We start from the raw sequence: 22,091 nt of genomic DNA, 5'->3' as shown, positions 1-22,091 counted from the left end.
ACCATCAGGAGGAGGAAAGTAGATAGGCAGACAGCACAGAGTACGCTGTGATCGTTCCCCTCAACAACAGGTATACCGCGTTGAGTATTGCTGGGGGGAAATGACCTGGAAGAAGAATGTCACACTTGGCAGGTCTCTGGCTCTGAGTTTGGCTCTGTGGCTCAAAGGGGAAGGGAGCAGAGGAGCTAAACTGTCGTGATAGGGGATTTGTTGGTCAGGGGAACAGAAAGGAGGTTCAGTGGGTGGCCAAAAACGAGACGCCCACTGTTGCCTCCTGCCTGCCAGGGGTCAGATCGTTCACAAGAGTCTAAAGTGTGAGGCCGAACAGCCAGAAGTCATGGAACACATCGATACCAATGACATGGGTAGGAGGGCTGACAGGACCCTGCAAGATGAATTCAGGGAGTTAGGTGCTATGTTAAAAAGCATGACCGCCAGGGTTGTGACCTCAGGGTTGCTACCCATGCCACATGCTCGTGAGGCCAGAACTAGGAAGATTATACAGTTTAATACGTGGCTAAGGAGCTAGTGTAGGAGGAAGAGCATCAGATTTTTGGATCATTAGGCTCTCTTCCAGGGAAGTTGGGACCTGTACAGAAGGGACGGTTTGCACCTGAACCGAAGGGGAACTAATATCTTAGTGGGAAGGTTTGTTAATGCTGCCCAGGGTGGGAGGGAGGGGGAAGACCATAAGACATAGGAACAGAATTAGGTCATTTGGCCCATTGAGTCTGGTCCACTATTCAATCATGTCTGATCCTTTCTCCCCTCCTCAGCCCCACTGTCTGGCCTTCTCCCGGTGACCTTTGATGCCGTGTTCAGTCAAGAACCTATCAAGCTCTACCTTAAGTACACCCAACGACCTGACCTGCACAGCTGCCTGTAGAAACAAATTCCACAAATTCTCCACCCTCTGGCTAAAGAAATGTCTCCTTATCTCTGTTTTAAATGGACGCCCCTCTAACCCAAGGCTGTGCCCTCTTCTCCTAGACTCCCCCACCATGGGAATCATCCTTTCCGCATCTACTCTGTCTAGGCCTTTCAATATTCAAAAGGTTTCAATGAGATCCACCCCCATCCTTCTGAATTCCAGTGAGTACAGATCCAGAGCCATCAAGCGTTCCTCTTATGATAACCCTTTCATTCCTGGAATCATCCTTGTGAACCTCCTCTGAAGCCTCTCCAATGCCAGCACATCATTTCTTAGATTAGAGCCCAAAACTGATCACAGTAGTCAAGGTGAGGCCACACCAGTGCATAATAAAGCCTCAGCATCACACCCCTGTTCTTATATTCTAGGCCTCCTGAAATGAATGCTGATATTGCATTTCTCTTCCTCACCATCGACTGTACCTGCAAATTAACCTTTAGGGTGTTCTGCACAAGGACTCCCAAGTCTTCTTAAACCATAGTTGCAAGATGTTGTTGAGCCTACATGCCAAGCCAGCAATCAAAAAGTCGAGCATGGTGGGACTAATATTCTGAGCTGCATATACTTCAACGCAAGGAGCATTGTAGGAAAGGCAGATGAGCTTAGGACACGGACCAGTGTGTGGAATTATGACAATGTAGCCATTAGTGGGACATGGTTGCAGGAAGGGCAGTTTGGACATTGGGGTTCCATTTTAAGACATGATAGAGTCGGAGGGATTAAAGGAGGAGGGGTGGCATTACTAATCAGGGAAAATGTCATGGCAGTGTTTAGCCAGCCTAGACTGGAGAGTTCATCTAGTGAGGCTTTATTGATGGAACTGAGGAACAAGAAAGATATGACCATGTTAATGGGATTATAAACCTACCACGTAACTGTCCACAGGATTTAGAGGAGCAAATTTGTAGAGAGATCGCAGACTGTTGCAAGAAACATAAGGTTGTTATAGTAGGTGATTTTAACGTCCATGTATAGACTGGGGCTCCCATACTGTAAAAAGGCTAGATAGGGAAGAGTTTGTCAAGTGTGCTCAGGAAAGTTTCCTTAATCTGTACATAAAGGTCCCAACTAGAGAGAGTGCGATACTAGATCTCCTTTTAGGGAATGAGACAGGGCAGGTGACAGAAGTTTGGGTAGGGGAACATTTTGCATCTAGTGACCATAAAACCATTCGTTTCAAGGTAATTATGAAAAAGGATAGGTCTGGTCCTGGATTTCAGATTCTAACTTGGAGAAAGGTCAATTTTGATGGTATCAGAAAGGTTCTGGCAAGTGTAGATTGGGACAGGCTGATTTCTGGCAAAGGAGTACTTGGTAAGTGGGAAACTTTCAAAAATAAAATTTTGGGAGTACAAAGTTTATATATTCCTGTTAGAATAAAGGGTAAGGATAAGAGGCTTAGGAAACCTCAGTTTTTGGGAGATATTAAGGACCTGGTTAAGAAAAAGGAGGTGTATAGCAGATAGGGACAAATGAGGTACTGTAGGGGTATCAGAAATAAGATCATAAGACCATAAGGCACAGGAACAGAATTAGTCTTCTCTGCCAGTCCATCACAGCTGATTTATTATCCCTCTCATCCCCATTCTCCTGCCTTCTCTCCGTAACCTTTGATACCCTGACTAATCAAGAACCTATCAATTTCTGCCTTAAATATATTCAATGACTTGGTCTTCAGAGTCATCTGTGGCAATGAATTCCACATATTCAACACCCTCTGGCTAAAGAAACTTTTCCTCATCTCTGTCCTAAATGGACATTCCTCAATTCAGAGGCTGTGCCCTCTGATTCTAGACTCATTCACTACAGGAAACATCCTCTCCATATCAAATCTATCAAGGTCTCTCAATATTCAATGGGTTTCTATGAGATCCCCTCTCATTCTTCTGAACTCCGGTGAGTACAAGCCCAGAGCCATCAAATGCTCCTCATATGTTAACCCTTTAATTCCTGGCAAGAGAATAGTCAAGCGAAGGTGAAGGAGAATCCTAAGGGCTTCTATACATATATTAAGGGCAAAAGGATATTAAGGGTCAAAATTGGTCCTTCAGAACATCAGAGTGGTAATCTGTGCAAGGAGGCGAAAGCAATGGGAGAGATCTTAAATGAATGTTTTACACCTGTATTTACCTGGGGGATAGACACAGCGTCTATAGATGTGAGGAAATTCAGCAGTGAGATCAAACATCCTATACAGATTACAGAGGAGATGGTGTTTCCTGTTCTGAGGCAAATTAGGGTGGATAAATCCCCAGGGCCTGGCCTGACAATGTGTTCTCTCAGATTCTGAGGGAGGCAAGTGCAGAAATTGCAGGGGTCTGAGCAGAAATATTTAAAATATTCTTAGCCATGGGTGAGGAGCCGGAGGATTGGAAGTTAGCTAATAGAACATAGAACAGCATAAGACCAGGTTACTTAGCTCACAATGTTGTGCCAAACCAGCTAAAAATAAAAAAAACACCCAATACTAATCCATCCTACCTACATAACATCCATATCTCCCCATATTCCTTACACCCATTTGCCTATCCAAACTTCTCTTAAAAGCCTCTAATTTATTTGAGGCAGTCCATTCCCGGCATTTACCACCCTCTGAGTAAAAACTTATCCCTCACATCCCCCTTGAACCTATCCCCCCTCTCACTTTCAATGCATGCCCTCTGATATTAGACATTTCAACTCTGGGAAACAGATACTCTCTGTCCACTCTATCTATGTCTCCAGCGCTCCAGAGAAAACAACCCAAGTTTATCCAGCCTCTCGTGATAGTAGATGTCCCTAAACCAGGCACCGTCCTGGTAAACCTCTTCTGCACTTCCTCCAAGCATCAAAATCCTTCCTATAGTGGGGTGACCAGATTGTACGCAATACTCCAGATGGAGCCTAACCAGAGTTTTATAAGGTTGCAACATAATCTCTTGACTTTAGAACTCAATGCCTCGACTAATAGGAGCAAGCATTCCATAAGCCTTCTTAACCACAGAATTGACCTGTGTAGCCACTTTCAGGGAACTATGAACTTGGATCCTAAGATCTCTCTGCTCAGCAACATTATTAAAGATCTTGCCTTTAACAGTGTAATGTCTTTTTGCATTTGCCCTACCAAGGTGCAACATTTCACATTTATCTGGATTATTCTTCATCTGCCATTTCTCCATAAGATCATAAGACCATAGGACAAAGGAGCAGAAGTCGGCCATTTGGCCCATTGAGTCTGCTCCGCCATTTTATCATGAGCTGATCCATTCTCCCATTTAGTCCCACTCCCCCGCCTTCTCACCATAACCTTTGATGCCCTGGCTACTCAGATACCTATCAATCAACAAATTCCATAGATTCACCACCCTCTGGCTAAAAAAATTTCTTCGCATTTCTGTTCTGAATGGGCGCCCTTCAATCCTTAAGTCATGCCCTCTCGTACTAGACTCCCCCATCATGAGAAACAACTTTGCCACATCCACTCTGTCCATGCCTTTCAATATTCAAAATGTTTCTATGAGGTCCCCCCTCATTCTTCTATACTCCAAGGAATACAGTCCAAGAGCGGATAAACGTTCCTCATATGTTAACCCTCTCATTCCCGGAATCTTTCTAGTGAATCTTCTCTGAACTCTCTCCAACTTCAGCACATCCTTTCTTAAATAAGGAGACCAAAACTGCACACAGTACTCCAAGTGAGGTCTTACCAGTGCCTTATAGAGCCTCAACATCACATCCCTGCTCCTATACTCTATTCCTCTAGAAATGAATGCCAACATTGCATTCGCCTTCTTCACCACCGACTCAACCCTGGAGGTTAACCTTAAGTGTATCCTGCACGAGGACTCCCAAGTCCCATTGCATCTCAGAACTTTGAATTCTCTCCCCATTTAAATAATAGTCTGCCCATTTATTTCTTCTGCCAAAGTGCATGACCATACACTTTCCAACATTGTATTTCATTGTTGATGGAGGGAGAAGAAGATGGCAGCGCGCGCGGCCACTTCGGTGGTGATATCTGTAATCTGTCAAGTAGGGGACCGTGCGCAATTCTGATTTGATGGAGACAGACGTGAGAGTACAGAGGAACATCTGGAAAACTGCTGAAATGCCCGCTTCGCTGTTGCTGCTGCTGCTACTGCGTGGTAACCGGAATCTCCAGAGCAGAAGGCCCCGAAATCCTCGGCTTTGCGTGTTTCATCGGTCAAAGGTGCTTGGCAGAGGATGGCGCTCGGGAGGCTGTATTGGAGAGGCTGGTCGGAAGCTCGAGGTTTTCAGACGGACGGACTCAGTGTCGGCTGGGGTCAGCTGCTTCCAAGATATCGGCAAGTTGACAGTGCCTGGAGGTTTATGGCAGGAAGTTTCTCCCTTTTGCCGCCTGCTATCGGGGACTCGGGAGTCGATCGACTCGGGGGACTTTTGAGACTTTATTTACCGTGCCCATGGTTTGTTCTTCAACAAATTATGGTATTGCTTTGCACTGCTGTAACTATATGTTATAATTACAGTATGTGGTTCTGTCAGTGTTAGTCTTTGGTTTGTCTTGTTTTCTGTGATATCACTCCGGAGAAACATTGTATCAGTTCTTAATGCATGTATGCATTTCTAAATGACAATAAAAAGAGGACTGAGTGTTCTCATAATCTAATTTGCAACTTCTTTGCCCATTCTCACAATCTATCCAAGTCTCTCTGCAGACTCTCTGTTTCCTCAGCACTACCGGCCCCTCCACCTATCTTTGTATCATCAGCAAACTTAGCCACAAAGCCACATTCCATAATCCAAATCATTGATGTACAATGTAAAAAGAAGCGGCCCCAACACGGACCCCTGTGGAACACCACTGGTAACCGGCAGCCAACCAGAATAGGATCCCTTTATTCCCACTCTCTGTTTCCTGCCAATCAGCCAACGTTCTATCCACGTATGTAACTTTCCCGTAATTCCATGGGCTCTTATCTTGTTAAGCAGCCTCACGTGTGGCACCTTGTTAAAGGCCTTCTGAAAATCCAAATATATAACATCCACTGCATCACCCTTGTCTAGCCTACTTGTAATTTCCTCAAAAAATTGTAATAGGTTTGTCAGGCAGGATTTTCCTTTAAGGAAACCATGCTGAATTCTGCCTATCTTGTCATATGCCTCCAGGTAATCCGTAACCTCGTCCTTGACAATCGACTCCAACAACTTCCCAACCACCGATGTCAAGCTAACAGGTCTATAATTTCCTTTTTGCTTCCTTGCCCTCTTCTTAAATAGCGGAATTTGCAATCTTCCAGTCCTCCAGAACCATGCCAGAATCTATTGACTTTTGAAAGATCATTGCTAATGCCTCCGCAGTCTCCACAGCTACTTCCTTCAGAACATGAGGGTGCATTCCACCTGGTCCAGGAGATTTATCTACCCTTAGACTATTCAGCTTCCTGAGTACTTTCTCTGTCGTAATTGTGACTGTGCACTCTTCTCTTCCTTGACACCCTTGAGTGTCCAGTATACTGCTGATGTCTTCCTCAGTGAAGACTGATGCAAAATACTTGTTCATTTCCTCCGCCATCCCCTTATCTCCCATTGCAATTTCTCCAGCATCATTTTCTATCAGTCTTATTTCTCAGCCCATATCTGCAATTGATCTATATCATGCTGTATTCTTTGCCAGTCTTCTACACTCTCCACAACTCCAACAATCTTGGTGTCACCCATAAACTTACTAGCTCACCCATCTACATTTTCATCCAGGTCATTTATATACATTACAAATAGCAGAGATCCCAGGTCATATCCCTGTGGAACTCCACTAATTACAGACCTCCAGCTTGAATAAGTCCCTTCAACCACTACTGTCTGTCTGCCCTGCAAAACTAGTTCAAACTCTCCTGAGTAGCATTACCAAACCTCTCAGCCAAGATATTGGTTCCCCTCCAGTTCAGATGCAACCAGTCCACCCTGTTCTGTTGTTTAAGAAAGGCTCTAAGAAAAAGCCAGGAAATTATAGGCTGCTGAGTAGTGGGAAAGTTATTGGAAAGTATTCTAAGGAACCATACGGTATAAATAAGAATTTCGATAGACATGGACTAATTAGGGATAGTCAACTTGGGTTTGTGCATGGTAGGTTATGTCTAACCAATCTTACAGCGTTTTCAAGGGTATTGTCTACGTGGACTTTAGCAAGGTCTGTGACAAGTTCCCACATGCGAGTTTGGTCAAGAAGGTTCAGTCACTTGGCATTTAAGATGAGGTAGTAAATTAGATTAGACATTGGTTTCACTGAAGAAGCCAGAGAGTGATAGCAGATGGTTGCCTCTCTGATGGAGGCCTGTAACTAGTGGTGTGCTGCAGGGTTTGGTGCTAGGTCCGTTGTTGCTTGTCATCTATATTAATGATCTGGATCCAAGTAACTGGGTGGTGTGGTCATGGCCTGGGGCCCTTTGCAGCAGCAGCAGTTTCTGGGTCCTAACACGAGGTATGATCTGCTGTTTAGACAATTTAAATACCGGCCCAGATCGGAGACGAGAGCCAATTTCACTTGCTCTCCCGCGATGTTCACTCCTCTCCCTATGGCGCTAGAGTCTTTTGCTGTAGTAGTTCCTGGGTCCTAATGCGAGGTGCAATTCGTTATTGGGCAGTTTAAATGCCAGCCCAGATAGGCTGGAAAGACAAGGTGTCAGGATCAGAGGTGATGGCTGATTTTGCTTGCTCTCCAAGATGGTACCACCCCCCTCCGTGGCGCTGGGGCTATGAAGACTGTCCTGGCTCCATGATGAACTGATACTGAGGCTTTGAGCCTACTCTGGGGTTCGGATCTGAGGACTCAGTCTGGTTCAGAATGTTGTTGCTTGCTTCTATTGTTTCCATGATTTGTGTTTTTTCCATTTCTCTTTCACCTCAGTGTTGGACTTTGTTTTTTTTAATCGTGTCCTTCCAGGTTTCTTGCTTTGTGGCTGCCTATAAGCAAACAAATCTCAAGTTTGTATAATTTATACATTCTTTGATTTAAAAAAAGTACTTTCTAACTTGAAACTTTGAAACTTGAAAACACATAATGAAATGCATCGTTTTGCGTGCATGTGTGTGAACATTTCTGTGTATGGTGTTGCTGTGTATTTAATATTTCTATAATTTTATATATATACTGATTGATTAAGCTTTTTTATCCATTTTAAATAATTAAGTGTGTGTTATTTGTTTAAATACATACCTCTTAAAGTCTAACCCTATGTCTCCAACGTGAGAGGTGGAAACAGGAAAGGACAGCCAACAGGGCTCTGGTAAATCTGTATGGGCCAATCCCCAGTACAGTGGATACAATGGATTGCAGGAACATTGATGAACTCCAGCCATACCATCGACTGTGAGAAGAGGCTCATTATCGAGTGAGCGCATAACACACTGCAGGAGAAGTCATCAGGATCCTGCACAGCCGACAAGAAGAGGCGAGCAAAGGCCAAGCATTCTTGGAGTACTGTGTTCAGTTCTGGTCATCTCACTACAGGAATGATGTGGATACTCTAGAAAGTGTGCAGAGGGAAGGTACAAGGATATTGGCTGTATTGGAGGGCGTACCTTATGAGAATAGGTTGAGTGAACTTGGCCTTTTCTCCTTGGAGCGATGAAGGATGAAAGGTGACCTGATAGGGGTGTAATAAGATGATGGGAGGCATTGATCGTGTGGATAGCCAGAGGCTTTTTCCCAGGGCTGAAATGGCTAACACGAGGGGGCATAGTTTTAAGGTGCTTGGAAACAGGTACCGAGGGGATGTCAGGGGTAAATTTTTCACACAGAGTGGTGGGTGCATGGAATACACTGCCAGCAAAGGTGCTAGAGGCGGATACAATAAGGTCTTTTGAAAGACTCTCAAACAGGTACATGAAGCTTAGAAAAATAGAGGGTTATGTGCTAGGGAAATTGTAGGCAGCTTCTAGAGTAGGCTACATAGTCAGCACAACATTGTGGGCCTGTAGTGTGCTGTAGATTTTCTATGTTCTATGACAACTTCTTGGTCACCAACGTCCATATCTACCTTGGGTACCTGGAATGTGAGCATTAAAACTGAATACCCAAGGAATGAGGAGGAAGGTAGGTCCAAGGAGAGATACTGAGGCTGAAATTAGACAATGGGGACACTCCTGGACCACCGTTGAGAAACTGGCTCAGAACAGAGGACAATGGAGACAGGAAGGCATCGATGGCTGATGCTCCACCGGGAGTGAAGGGCCCAAGAGAAAGAACCGTAAATAGGTGAATTACATACATCGTCATGCTACCACGCGACAGGTGCTCGCTTCGCTTAAGGTAAACTCGAAGTTAGACTCACACCTTGGACTCCCGTGTCCTTAACATTTTGCAGTTACAAAATATTACAGTTGCGTGTGTGTTTGTGTGTGTGTGTGTGTGTGTGTGTGTGTGTGTGTGTGTGTGTGTGTGTGGTGTGTTTGTGTGTGTGCGCATGTGTTTGTGTGTATGCATGCCCGTGTACAAAAAAGACAGAGATACAGAGGTGGCAACACAATCAGTTTTATTTCTCAGTCCTTCGTATTGTACACTGAGGGAAGTCATTTCCCTCAGCATTGTTTGTATCTGGTATATTGGTAACAAGCAAAGAAGACCTTAATTTCCCCCATTATCCTTTTTTTTTTGTAAATACTGTGTCTGTGCAAAATAAAACCCTGTTCAATTTCCGACGAATCGAACATAGAAAAATAACAAAAGGACTGGCCACCGTGTGGCTGGCATATGTTACACTGGGAGGCATACATACAGAGGTAAACATGACACTAGATAATACAATGATTATAGTTAGTAACATGTCAGCAGATCTCCAGAAAACACAATATTTACGCAGTAAACCTAGCTTGTAGGCCAGGATACAATGTGTCTGCTGGACGTTGTACATATACAATTTGTGAGTGCTTAGATATTCCCTTTTTCTAGGATTAAAATTGTGGCTCGACTCTCCCCTCAGACCACATTGCCCTGATTTTCCACCCAACCTGGCCCACTGTAAACGGCATGAAAGGGAAGGACAATCTTGCAAGTGAAGGCCGGATGTCAGTGAGTCTGAGAATTCAGGAACAAGGACCAGAGGTCTGGAGGTGTGTGAGAGAGTGGAGGTGGGAGGGATGGGAAGGGGAGTGCTGATTTGTTTAGTTTTATCGTTTCAGCTCCTGTTTGTGTTGTTCTGCTGAATATGGTGAGCACGCTGCGTTGGCAACGGATTATGTGGCGACACTTGCAGACTGCCCCCCACCCCCCCGAGCACCTCCTTGGTTCGTTATCGCAGACGACGCATTTCACTGTATGTTTCGATGTACAATGTGATAAATAAATCCGAATCTTGAATATAACGAAAGCTCCACCATGTTTAAAGGGAACCTGAGAGGAAACTTCTTCACTCAGAGAGTGGTGTGTGTGTGGAACGAGCTACCAGAGCTAGTGGTGGATGGGGGGGGGGGGTCGATTACAACATTTAAGAGAAGCTTTTATAAGTAGATGGATGGGAGGGGTATGGGGGTCTGCAGTCCGGGTGCGGGTGGATGGGACCAGGCACAATAACAGTTGGGCTGAAGGATCTGCTTCTGCGCTGTAGAGTTCTATGACTCTGTGACTGGAGATACAAAGACTGTAGGATTTCCAAACGTGGGAAGAGATCATCAAATGACCACCTCGAGAACTGGTGCAGAGTGACTGGAATTACAGGTCGTTCAGACTTTGGGTACACTATGACCATTAACACAACACTTTCTGCTTTTGCATTCAAATTCCCGATTCCGAGCATTGAGAAGATTTTAATTCTCCTGGTTATCTTGTTCTTACTGACACAGTCAGGTGTCCACAGCAAGATGTCGCAGCAGAAGTCAATAATCAAGCTGATAATCTCTGAGACACAGTTACAGAAAACAACAACGTGAATCTCTCTGTAGAAGCAGCATTATCTTGGAGCTATTCGGCAATACTGGCAATGAAGTGTGGCTGTGTCAGGAACGGGGAGTGCATTCAGCTATAGCCTTGCTTCATTCAGCCTCTCCCCGCTTCTCCTGAAGGCTCCTCATCATGCCGGGGTCCGTTCTTGCTGGCCGCCCTCATGGCTGAAAGGGACAAACTGGCGAGCAGTTTGTTGGGACCAGGGATGGCATCACATTCAGAGCTGAACCATGAAACCAGGGCTCAGAGACACCAGACATCCCCCTGGGGAGGACAGAGATGGAGGGGAGATCAGGGAATGTTGGAGAGAAGTGGAGGCAAGGAGTTGAGGGATGTGCAGGTCGGGTGGACTGAGGGATGAGGATTTGGCAAGGGCAGGGCATTGGCTGAAGAGTGAGGGTCCTTGATGTCCATACTAGTCTGTGTTTGGACACTCCACTCTGCCTTGGCGACTGAGAACCCGGTGCTTGCTGTGAAAACAGTTGAAGTGTCTGGTACCCACACCAAAGGTATATGAAAGAAAAAGTGGTACGAAGCAAACAAAAATATCACTGTTTAAGGAGACTGGCCTTCTCAGAGTGTGGTGACGGTGAAGGTACTTACAAAGGGGTTGCCATCTCCCCCACCATGGAGTGGTGGGGGGTCCTTGACTCTTTTGAACAACAACCCGCAGGGTGGAAGCCAGAGATAAGGCAGACAGATGCTGTCTCTTCCAAAGAACGGATAGTTCAAAACTACAGGGGACAAAGGTTTGAGGAGAGGATTTACAGGGGACCTGAGGGCACTTGGCCAGGTACAGAGATTGGACAGGTTTAGTGGAATTTGAGACAAATGCGGGCTGAAGGGGACTAGATTATTCCTGCAGCCTGTCCTCCGATCAGCATCAGTGTTCAGCGATTGGGGTTGAGTTCCCACTTCTCTCTGTAAGGAGTTTGTATGTTTGCACCCACCCCTCCAAACGGTGTGTTGCTCCGGTTTCCACCCACGTTGGAAAGACATACTGGTTAGCAGGTTAATTGGTCACAAGGGTGTAACTGGGCAGCTAGTTGGGCTGGAAGGACCTGTTCCTGTGCTGTATCTCCAAATAGTGAAAATATGAGAATTGACCAGAGGGTGGAGGCCCAATGTCAAAATCTGCACCAGGGACTGGAAGTCCAGAGGTTGTCCTGGGGTTGGAGGCACAGCACAGGAACAGGCACTTTGACCTACAAATCCCTTCTGCCAACCTCTCCTGCAGTGCCTTGCGTCACTGACTGTATCCCCACTGATATTAATCCAGTTCCCTCACAATATCCCTGTGACCCTTCTCACCCAGTGCCTTATGTCACTGACTGCGTCCCCACTGATACCAATCCAGTTCCCTCACAATATCCCTCAGTGACCCCTCTCCTCCAGTGCCTTGTGTCACTGACTGTACCCCCACTGACGTTAATCCAGTTCCCTCACACCATACTTCAGTGACCCTTCTCACCCACTGCCCTGTGTCACTGACTGTATCCCCACTGAAGTTAATTCAGTTCCCTCACACTGTCCTTCAGTGACCCCTCTCCCCCAGTGCCATGTCACTGACTGTATCCCCACTGATGTTAATCCAGCTGCCTCACACTGTCCCTCAGTGACCCCTCTTTCCCAGCGCCCTGTGTCACTGACTGTACTCTCCAGGTCTCTGACTTACCTGTTAAGCAGAAACAGGCTAGGACAGAAGGAACTAGGTTTCAGCAGATATTTCTGGTGTGGACAAAGATTCACTGAGGAGCAGTCTGTAAAAAAAGTGTCTGTCAAAAAATGCTCAACTAACCCTTAAACTTAAAACCAATCTTACTTGACAGATGGAATCAACTAGAGGCTGGTTTGCAGAGAGGATAAGGACAAGGAAGTGACAAATAGATCTGGGAACTTTCGGGGCGCGGTTCAAGGTGAGTGTCTGGTTATCCGTCCCACTGAATGCTTTAGCTTGGATCGGGCATCACTGAATTGTGGCTGAAAGAAGATTACAGATGGGAGCTTAACATCCAAAATTACATACAGGACAGGCAGGTAGGTAGAGGGGTGGCATGGCTCTGTTGGTACAAATGAAATCAAATCATTAGAAAAAGATGACATGGGGTTGTTATGGGTAGAGCAAAGAAACTGCAAGGGTAAAATGCTGAAGGGAGTTATATACAGACCTCAAACAGTAGTAAGGATGTGGTCTACAAATTATAACAGAAGATAGAAAATGCATGCCAAAAGGGCAGTATTACAATAGTCATGGGGGATTTCAATATGCAAGCAGATTGGGAAAATCAGGTTGATGCTGAATCACAAGAAGGGAAATTTCTAGAATGCTTATGAGATGGCTTTTTAGAGCAGCACAGAGTTGAGCCCACTAGAGGATCAGCTATTCTGGATTGGGTGTTGTGCAATGAACCAGATTTGATTAGAGACCTTAGGGACAAGTGATCACAGTATGATCAAATTCACCCAGTCACTTGAGAAGGAGAAGCTCAAGTTAGATGTATCAGTATTACAGCAAAATCAAGGGAATGACAGAGGCACGAGAGAGGAGTTGACCAGAATTGATTTGAAGAGGACACTGGCAGGGATGACGGCAGAGCACCAATGGCTGGAATTCCTGGAAGCAATTCGGAAGGTGCAAGATATACACATCCCAAGAGAAAGATGTATTCTCAGGGCAAGATGACACAACTGTGGCTAACAAGTCAAAGCCAATATAAAAGCCAAATGGAGGGCATATAACAGAGTAAAAATTTGTGGGAAGCTAGAGGATTGAGTTGCTTTTAAAAACCAGCAGAAGGCAACTAAAAAAGTCATTTAGAAGGAAAAGGTGGAACACAATGGTAAGCTAGCCAATAATATTAAAGAGGATACCAAACGTTTCTTCGGACACATAAAGGATAAAAGAAAGGCAAGAATGGATATCGGACTGCTGGAAAATGGTGCTGGAGAGGTAGTAATGGGGGAACAAGGAAATGGTGGATAAGATGAATAAATATTTTGCACCAGACCACTGTGGAAAACACAAGCAATATGCCAGAAGTTCAAGAGTGTCAGGGAGCGGAAGTGTGTTAAGTTGCCATTACTAGAGAGAGGTTTTTGGGAAACTGAAAGATATTAAGATAGGTAAGTCACCTGTACCAAATGATATACACCCCAGGGTTCTGAAAAAGGTGACTGAAGAGATTGTGGAGGAATTAGTAATGATCCTTCAAGAATCAATTGATTCTGGCATTATTGCAGAGGCCTGGAAAATTGCAAATTTCACTCTACTCTTCAAGGAGGGAGAGAGGCAGAAGAAAGGAAATTATAGGCCAGTTAGTCTGATTTCAGTGCTTGGGAAGATGTTGCAGTCGATCGTTAAGCATGTAGTTTCAGGGTACTTGGAGGCACATGATAAAATAGGCCAAAGTCAGCATGGTTTCCTCAAGGGAAAATCTTGCCTGATAAATCTTTAGGAATTCTTTGAAGAAACAATAAGCAAATAACAAATCAGTGTATATTGTGTACTTGGATTTTCAAAAGACAAGGTGCCATACATGAGGCTGCTTAACAAGTTAAGAGCCCATGGTATTACAGGAAAGATACTAGCATAGATAAAGCAGTGGCTGATTGGAAAAAGAGTGGGAATAAAGGGAGCCTTTTCTGGTTGGCTACCAGTGACTAGTGGTGTTCCACAGGGGGCTATATCATGACCGATTCTTTTTATGTTACATGTCAGTGACTTGGACGATGGAATTGACAGCTTTGCGGCCAGATTGTGGATGATATGAAAATAGATGGAAGGGCAGGTAGTTTTGAGGAAGTAGAGAGGCTACAGAAGGTCTTAGACAGATAAGGAGAATGGCCAAAGAAGTGGCAGATGGAATACAGTGTTGGGAAGTGTTTGACCATGTGCTTTGGCAGAAGAAATAAAAGGGTAGACTGTTTTCTAAATGGAGAGAAAATACACAAAAACTGACATGCAAAGGGACTTGCGAGTCTTTGTGCAGGATCCCCTTATCATTAATTTGCAGGATGAGTCTGTGGTGAGGAAGGCAAATGCCATGCTAGCATTCGTTTCAAAAGGACTAGAATATAAAAGCACGAATATGATATTGAAGTTTTATAAAGCACTGTTGAGGCCTCACTTTGTGAGCAGTTTTGGACCCCTTATCTTAGAAATAATGTGCTGAAACTGGAGATGGTTCAAAGGAGGTTCACGATAAAAAGATTCTGGGATTGAAAGGCTTGTCGTATGAAAAGTGTTTGAAAGCTCTGGGCTTGTACACATGGAATTCAGAAGAATGAGGGGTGACTTGTTGAAACCTATCAAATGTTGAAAGGACTTGATGGAGTGGCTGTGCAGAGGATGTTTCCTATTTTGGAAGGGGGGTGGGGTCTAAGACCACAGCAGAATAGAAGGGTGTTCTTTTAGAATGGAGAAGAGGAGGAATTTGTTTAGCCAGAGAGTGCTGAATCTACTGCCGGCTGTGGATGCCAAGTCATTAGGTATATTTAAGGCAGAGGCTGATAGATTTTTGATTAGTCAGGGCATGACGGGGAGAAGGCAGGAAATTGGGGCTGAGAGGGAAAATAGATCAGCCATGATGAAATGGCGGAGCAGACTCAATGGGCCAAATGGCCCAATTCTGCTCCCATACCTTATGGTCATATATCCTGTTTTACAATCCTCATTGGGTGAATAGGTTTGTGGGGTGGTTCTGGGGAATTAGGAGTCAGGTTAGCATTTAGAGATAGGGATGTGGAGGAGATTAGAGATCAGGCAGGAGTACAGGCCTCTGCTCTGCATTTGAAAGCTAGGAATGTGGACATGGGACATCGGTGGTCAGATATCCAGATGGAAGACCCGTGAGAACTAGGGCTGGTGCCTATCCCCAGTCAGTGAGTCATTGGCAGGTTCTGGAGTCGGAGTTCTGTGTGGGTTGGAAGAATGAGGGCTGATGACTCTCTGGGTTTATGAATTGGTGAGAAAGGGGTTTGAGGCCTAGTGTTTGAAATCCCAATACTGGTAAGTCCAAAGTTTGAAGTGTAGTGTTTGATGACGGGTAGGTTCTAGGGACAGTGTCAAGGATCAAGGCCTGAGGGTCAAAGTGGAAGACCAGAAGTCGAGCCGCTTGGGCGGAGCGTGAGTCTACGAATCACTGTGGGTCCTGTGGGGAAGCTGAAGGCCCAATGTCTGCAAGTCCGAGTCCACTGGAGGCTGGAGGCTGGAGATGGCCTCACCTGGAGCTGGAGGATGGTGTATATGCGTGGATGGGAGGAGGAATGGGGTTTATTTTGCTGTTGTTGTTTTGTTGCTTGTTGTGTTCTGTTTTGTTCTGTTCTGTGTTGTTTTGCCAAACGTTGTTAGCGTGCTATGTTGGCGCCAGAATGTGCGGCGGCACTTGCGAGCTGCCCAACCAGCACATCCCTGGGTGTGATGGGGGTTAACACAAATGATGCATTTCACTGAATGCTTCGATGTTCACGTGATAAATAAGTTTGCATCCTGAATCTTGAACATAAAGAACATTCCACTGTGTATCTGACCCCATGCTGTCTGCGTATAGGTCCCACAGCGCCGTGCATGTCTAAGGAGTTCAGTAACCGAGAAGTTACTTATTCCTTCACGCGTGCATTGAAAGGCAGTTTGCAACTTCCCACAATGCAACAGAAGAGAATTCGCCAAGAACTTGTTGCCCTTTGAGCGATGGACTGGTCTCCACTTCTGTGGATGGGAATTGCCCTGAATCCAACATAATGTTCAGATAAGACATAGGGAGGGAGGGAGGGGTATGGACAGAGAGAGGTAGGGGGGACTCAGAGTGGAGATTCAAGAGTGGTGGGACATGCTGCTGATCAGACTCCTGAGTTGCTTTGCCACCGTGTCGATGAGCTTCTGCTTGTCCCGTTCGTTCTTGCGGAACTGCGCAAAGACGTTGTTCTTCCTGCTCGTGTCTCTCATCCTGCAAGGGGAATATGACAGGTGGTTAAGTGTTTGAAGTGATTCACGTTGGAAGGTTGAATTTGAAGGCACAATAGTTAACAACTTGAATTCAGCATAAAATAATTAAAATTAGTTATGGCTGCTGCTGAAAAAGATTGATGTGAAGAGGATGCTTCCAATACTGGTGGTACCTAGGACCAAAGGTTTCAGCCTCCGAATATAAGGTTGTCCATTTAGAACAGAGATAAAGAAGAATTTCTTCAGACAGAGGGCGATGAATCTATGGAATTCATTTCCACAGATGGCTGTGGAGGTAAATGTATCCATGTCGTTGGGTATGTTTAAAGCAGAGGTTGATAGGTTCTCGGTTAGTAAGGAGATTGGTTGTCTTCCCTGTTGGTGGGATTTTCATTGATGTTATTATGGTTATTGGTTTTATTGAGTATTCCCGCAAGAAAATTAATCTCAGGTTTGTACATGGTGACCTATATGTACTTTAATAACAAATGTACTTTGAACTTTTGTACTTTGACATCAAAAGTTACAGGGAAAGGCAGGAGAATAGGGTGAAGAGGGATAATAAATCTACTATGATGGAATCATGGAGTACTCTTGATGGGCTGAATGGCCTAATTCTGCTCCTATGTCTTATTGTCTTATGGAGAAGTTCTAGTTTCTGATAGAGATGGAAACAACTAACCAAAAAGCAACAACACAGAATGGGACAGCGAGGTAAGTAGCTATTCCTAGTGGGAATAGAGAGGGTAGAAGTATAAGATTAGGCCATTTGGTCCCTCATACCAACATTCCACGAATCCTTGTTGGATCCGCCTAATTACATCCACCCACCAATTTCCAATATTCCTTAGAACCCTTGAATGATAGTATCATAGAAATACTGTGAAGTAAGAAATTGTAATTACTTGTCTTATTCAATATACATATATTTTTGTAAATTATAGCAATTTTTTAAAATGTCTTCCACTGTACAGCTGCCAAAATACAACAAATTTTATGACACGAGGAATTCTGTAGATGCTGGAAATTCAAGCAACACACATCCAAGTTGCTGGTGAACGCAGAGGGCCAGGCAGCATCTCTAGGAAGAGGTACAGTTGATGTTTCGGGCCGAGACCCTTCGTCAGGACTAACTGAAGAAAGAGCTAGTAAGATATACTGTAAGTTGATAGGGTGGTTAAGAAGGCGTATGGTGTGTTGGCCTTCATTGTGGGATTGAGTTCAAGAGCCACGAGGTAACGTTGCAGCTCTATAAGTCCCTAATTAGACAATACTTGGAATATTGGGATCAGTTCTGGTCACCTCATTATAGGAAGGATAGGAAAACTTTCAACCAGTATAGAGGAGATTTACCAGGATCCTGGCTGGATTACAGAGCATGTCCTTTAAGACCATAAGACTATGAGGAGCAGGATTAGGCCATTCTTTTCATCCCATCGAGTCTGCTCCGCCATTCAATCATGGCTGATCCACTTCCCTTTCAGCCCCATTCCCCTGCCTTCTCTCCATAATCTCTCATGCTCTAATTTAACAAGAATCTATCAACCTCCAGCTTAAATACACCCACCGACCTGGTCTCCACAGCTGCCTGTGGCAACGGAGATAGAAGATTCTTATGAAGGTAGGTTGAGCAAGCTAGGGTTTTTTCTCTTTGGAGTGAAGAAGAATGAGAAGCAACTTGATAGAGGTATACAAGATGATAAGAGGCATAGATTGTGTGGATAGCCAGAGACCTTTTCTCAGGGCTGAAATGGCTAATATTTCATAATTTTAAGGGGACTGGAGGAAAGTATAGGGGGAGATGTCAGAGAGAGGTTCTTTACTCAGAGTGGAGGGTTCATGGAATGTCCTACTAGGGATGGTGATATAGGCACATGGATGTTAGAAAAATGGAGGGTTATGTTCGGAGGGAAGGGTTAAATGGATCTTCAAGTAAGTTAAAAGGATGGCACAACATTGTGGGCGCTATGCTGTCACGTTCTATGTTTTATGTCCTAACTGAGACTATCCCTGTGCTAAACTGCCAGACCACAGTGGCAGGCATATTCTAATCAACTGTCCCAAGGTGAAATTTGAGAAACTGTGTGGCTTAACAATGCATTTATCTTTGAAGAGGCTGAAAATCAAGCTGCAAATTAAATCCCTCAACTTTATCTGCTCTGCATTACTCGACTTTTTCTTCTCCATCTTTTTCTTTTGGCCTTTATTTCTCATCTGGTTGTTTTAAAGATTAGCCAGTTTGCATGTTCTCCTGTGAACCCATGGGGTTTCCTCCAGGTGCTCCAGTTTCCTCCCACATTCCAAAGACATATGGTTAGGGTTAGCAACTTGTGGGCTGGAAGCGTGGCAAAATTTGCAGGCTACTCCTTGCACAAGCTTCGGATTGTGTTGGTCGTTGACATAAACAACACATTCCACTGAGTATTTTGATGTGTCAATGTACATGTGACAAATAAAGACTATCTCTTAATCTTTCTTTAGACTTTGAACTGTGCTGTACTGTTCTATGTTCTATGTTTATAAATGAAATGTGCCGTTTGCATCAACAACCAACACACACCCTCTTCTTGCTATTACCATTGGGGAGGAGGTACAGAAACAGAATTGGTATTGGTTTAATTTTGTTGCATGTACTGTGGTACAGTGAAAAGCTTTTTCTGCATAATGTTCAGAGATGATACATTACACAAGACACACACTCAATGTTTCAGAAACAGGTTCTTCCCTTCTAACATCAGGTTTCTGAACGGTCTGTAAACCCATGAACACTGTCTCACTATTTATTTTTGGAAGTTATAATAATTTTTGCATATTTGTACAGATCTGCTGCCACAAAACAACAGATTTCTTAACATAAATCAGTAATAAACCTGATTCTGATTCTAATTCTAATTTTGATTCTGATTGTGATTGTGATTCTGATTCTAATTCTGATACTGATTCTGATAGGGCAGGACATTCGCAGGGTGGTTAATATATCACTTCACAGCAACCAGTTTTAAGATTTTGATTCAATTCCTGACACTAAGGAGTTTATACATTCTACCCATGACTGTGCGGGTTTCCTCCAGGTGCTCCAGTTTCCTCCCACAGTCCAAAGTTTGTAAGCTGTGGGCATGCTATGTTGGCACTGGAAACTTGGTGACACTTGCGGGCTGCCCAGTACAATCCTCACTGATTGGATTTGACACGAATGGCACACTTCACTGTGTGTTTCGATGCACATGTGACAAATAAAGCTATTTGTTAATCTTTAATCTTTCTTTGATTCTGATCCTGATTTTCCAATAAGCTTAGTTGAAACATTGATAAAGTCTCACAGCTGCAGGATCACATTGTCCAAAGTGGTCTTTACTACCCGTGGTGCTCATTGGCTCCTGAAGGCAGAGGTGTGACATTATAGAGTTTTAAAAAATTTGGAAGTGAATGGTCACAGGGTAGTGGAGCCTAACACAAGAGGGTGTTGCTTCAAGGTGAGAGGGGACATATTATAGAGGGCATAACTTCTTCTCATGCTACAGTCAAGGATCATGCTCATGCTAACATTCCTCCTTCACCTAGTATTCATCACCATCTCCAGTCACCTTCCTTAGCTTGTCCTTATCCTTCACTCTCCCTTCCCTCCTCTTCTCTCTCCCTCCTTCTCTGTCTCATCTTTTTTTAAAATCTCTGACAGTCCCCCCGTTCACACCTTCTTTGCCTTCCATATTTCAGTTCTCAGGAAGGTCAAAGAGCCTGAAGATACACACTCAACATTAATTACTTAACAATTTATATATACATATCTTGTTGCAATTCATAGTTTTTTAAAAAAATAACTATGTATTGCAAAGTACTGCTGCTGCTGCTGCTGCAAAACAACAAATTTCATGGCAGTGATAGTAAACCTGATTCTGATTCTGACAGAAAGGAACCTGAAGGGTGACTTTTTCACCCAGAGGGTGGTGTGTAAATGCAATGAACTGAGGTAGGTACAATTATATTTAAAAGACACTTGGACAGGTACCTATATAGATAGGAAAAGTTTAGAGCAGGAGTTCCCAACCTGAGGTCCCTGTGCCCCTTACTTAATGGTATTGATCCATAGCATTAAAAAAAACCCTGGAACCCCTGGTTTAGTGGGATATGGGGCAAAGGGGAGGAAACAGGACTAACTCGAGTGGTTACCTTGATCAGCATGATGGCTGGGGCTACAGGACCTGTTTCCACGTTGTGTAACTTTATGAATCTAAGTGACCCATCTCTACCTCCACTCTGTGCTCCCATCCCCTGCATCTGGAGTATGAGGTTGGATTGCAACCAGAAAACTGAGTCTGACAGAGGGGGTGGGGGGGGTGGGGAATGAAGCTCTTCTATAATCTGACGTCTGGACTCTCACGCTCCTATATCAAGTGTTGAGTTCAGCAGATGGGATGTTATGTTGAAGTTGCACGAGAAGTTGGCGAGTATTGTGTGCTGCTTTGGTCTCCTACCTACAGGAAAGATGTAAATAAGCTTGAAAGCATACAGAGAAAATTTACAAGGAGGTTTCTGGAATTGGAGGACCAGAGTTATAAGGAAAGATTTACTAGGTTAGGACTGTATTCTTTAGAATGTAGATGATTGAGAGGAGATTTGATAGAGGTATATGAAATTGTGAGGGGTATAGATACAGTAAATGCAAGTAGGCTTTTTCCACTGAGGTTGAGTGGGCCTGCAACTACAGTCATGGTTTAAGGGTGAAAGGTGAAAAGTTTAAGGGGAATATAAGAGGAAGCATCTTCACTCAGAGGGTGGTGAGAGTGTGGAACGAGCTGCCAGCACAAGTGATGCATGCAAGCTCGATTTCAACATTTTAGAGAAGTTTGGCCAGGTACATAGATGGCAGGATACGCAGGGCTATGGTCCCAGTGCAGGTCGATGGAAGTAGGCAGCTAAAATGGTTTGGCACAGACTAGTTGGGCCAAAAGGCCTGTTTCTATGCTGTACTTTTCTATGACTCTAACACTCTAAGGTAAAAGAGAGAAAAAGGAACTGCCAGGCTGACGAGCATTCCTGAGATATTGTTATCCTTCCTGAAGCAATGCACGGTGGAGGTGGACTGGATGGAAGGCCGTGACAAAGCTGTGACAAAACTGGACTGTGTTTAACGCTCTCCACAGGTCCCAGCAACTGTCAAGAGCAGAGCAGTTGCCTTAGCATATCGAGATGCTGAGATATTTCTGGTGTTCATCTGTGGACGTATGAGTGAGTCCTCGTGGATGACTCTTCCCTCCAGTTTTACCATTTGGCTTCTAATCTATCAAGTCTGATTTATTACCCCTCTCAGCCCCATTCTC

The 22,091-nt window shown here is 44.4% G+C and overlaps 1 protein-coding gene across 3 annotated transcripts in view; it reads right to left on the bottom strand.

The window, feature by feature from the left end:
- Positions 1-9,412: 9,412 nt before the first annotated feature.
- Positions 9,413-22,091, bottom strand: part of LOC140196877 (exocyst complex component 6B-like) — an 877,039-nt gene continuing 864,360 nt past the window's right edge. For 2 of the 3 annotated variants that reach the window (XM_072256771.1, XM_072256772.1), the window contains exon 21: positions 9,413-16,774. In XM_072256771.1, coding sequence (XP_072112872.1) covers positions 16,436-16,774 — 339 coding nt within the window. In that variant the 3' untranslated portion in view covers positions 9,413-16,435. The remainder of the gene's footprint in view (positions 16,775-22,091) is intronic. The other variant, XM_072256773.1, reaches the window with a different exon arrangement.

This window comes from Mobula birostris, chromosome 4 (assembly GCF_030028105.1).
Source record: "Mobula birostris isolate sMobBir1 chromosome 4, sMobBir1.hap1, whole genome shotgun sequence".
NCBI lineage: Eukaryota > Metazoa > Chordata > Chondrichthyes > Myliobatiformes > Myliobatidae > Mobula > Mobula birostris.
This window is presented reverse-complemented; position numbering and strand designations above follow the sequence as displayed.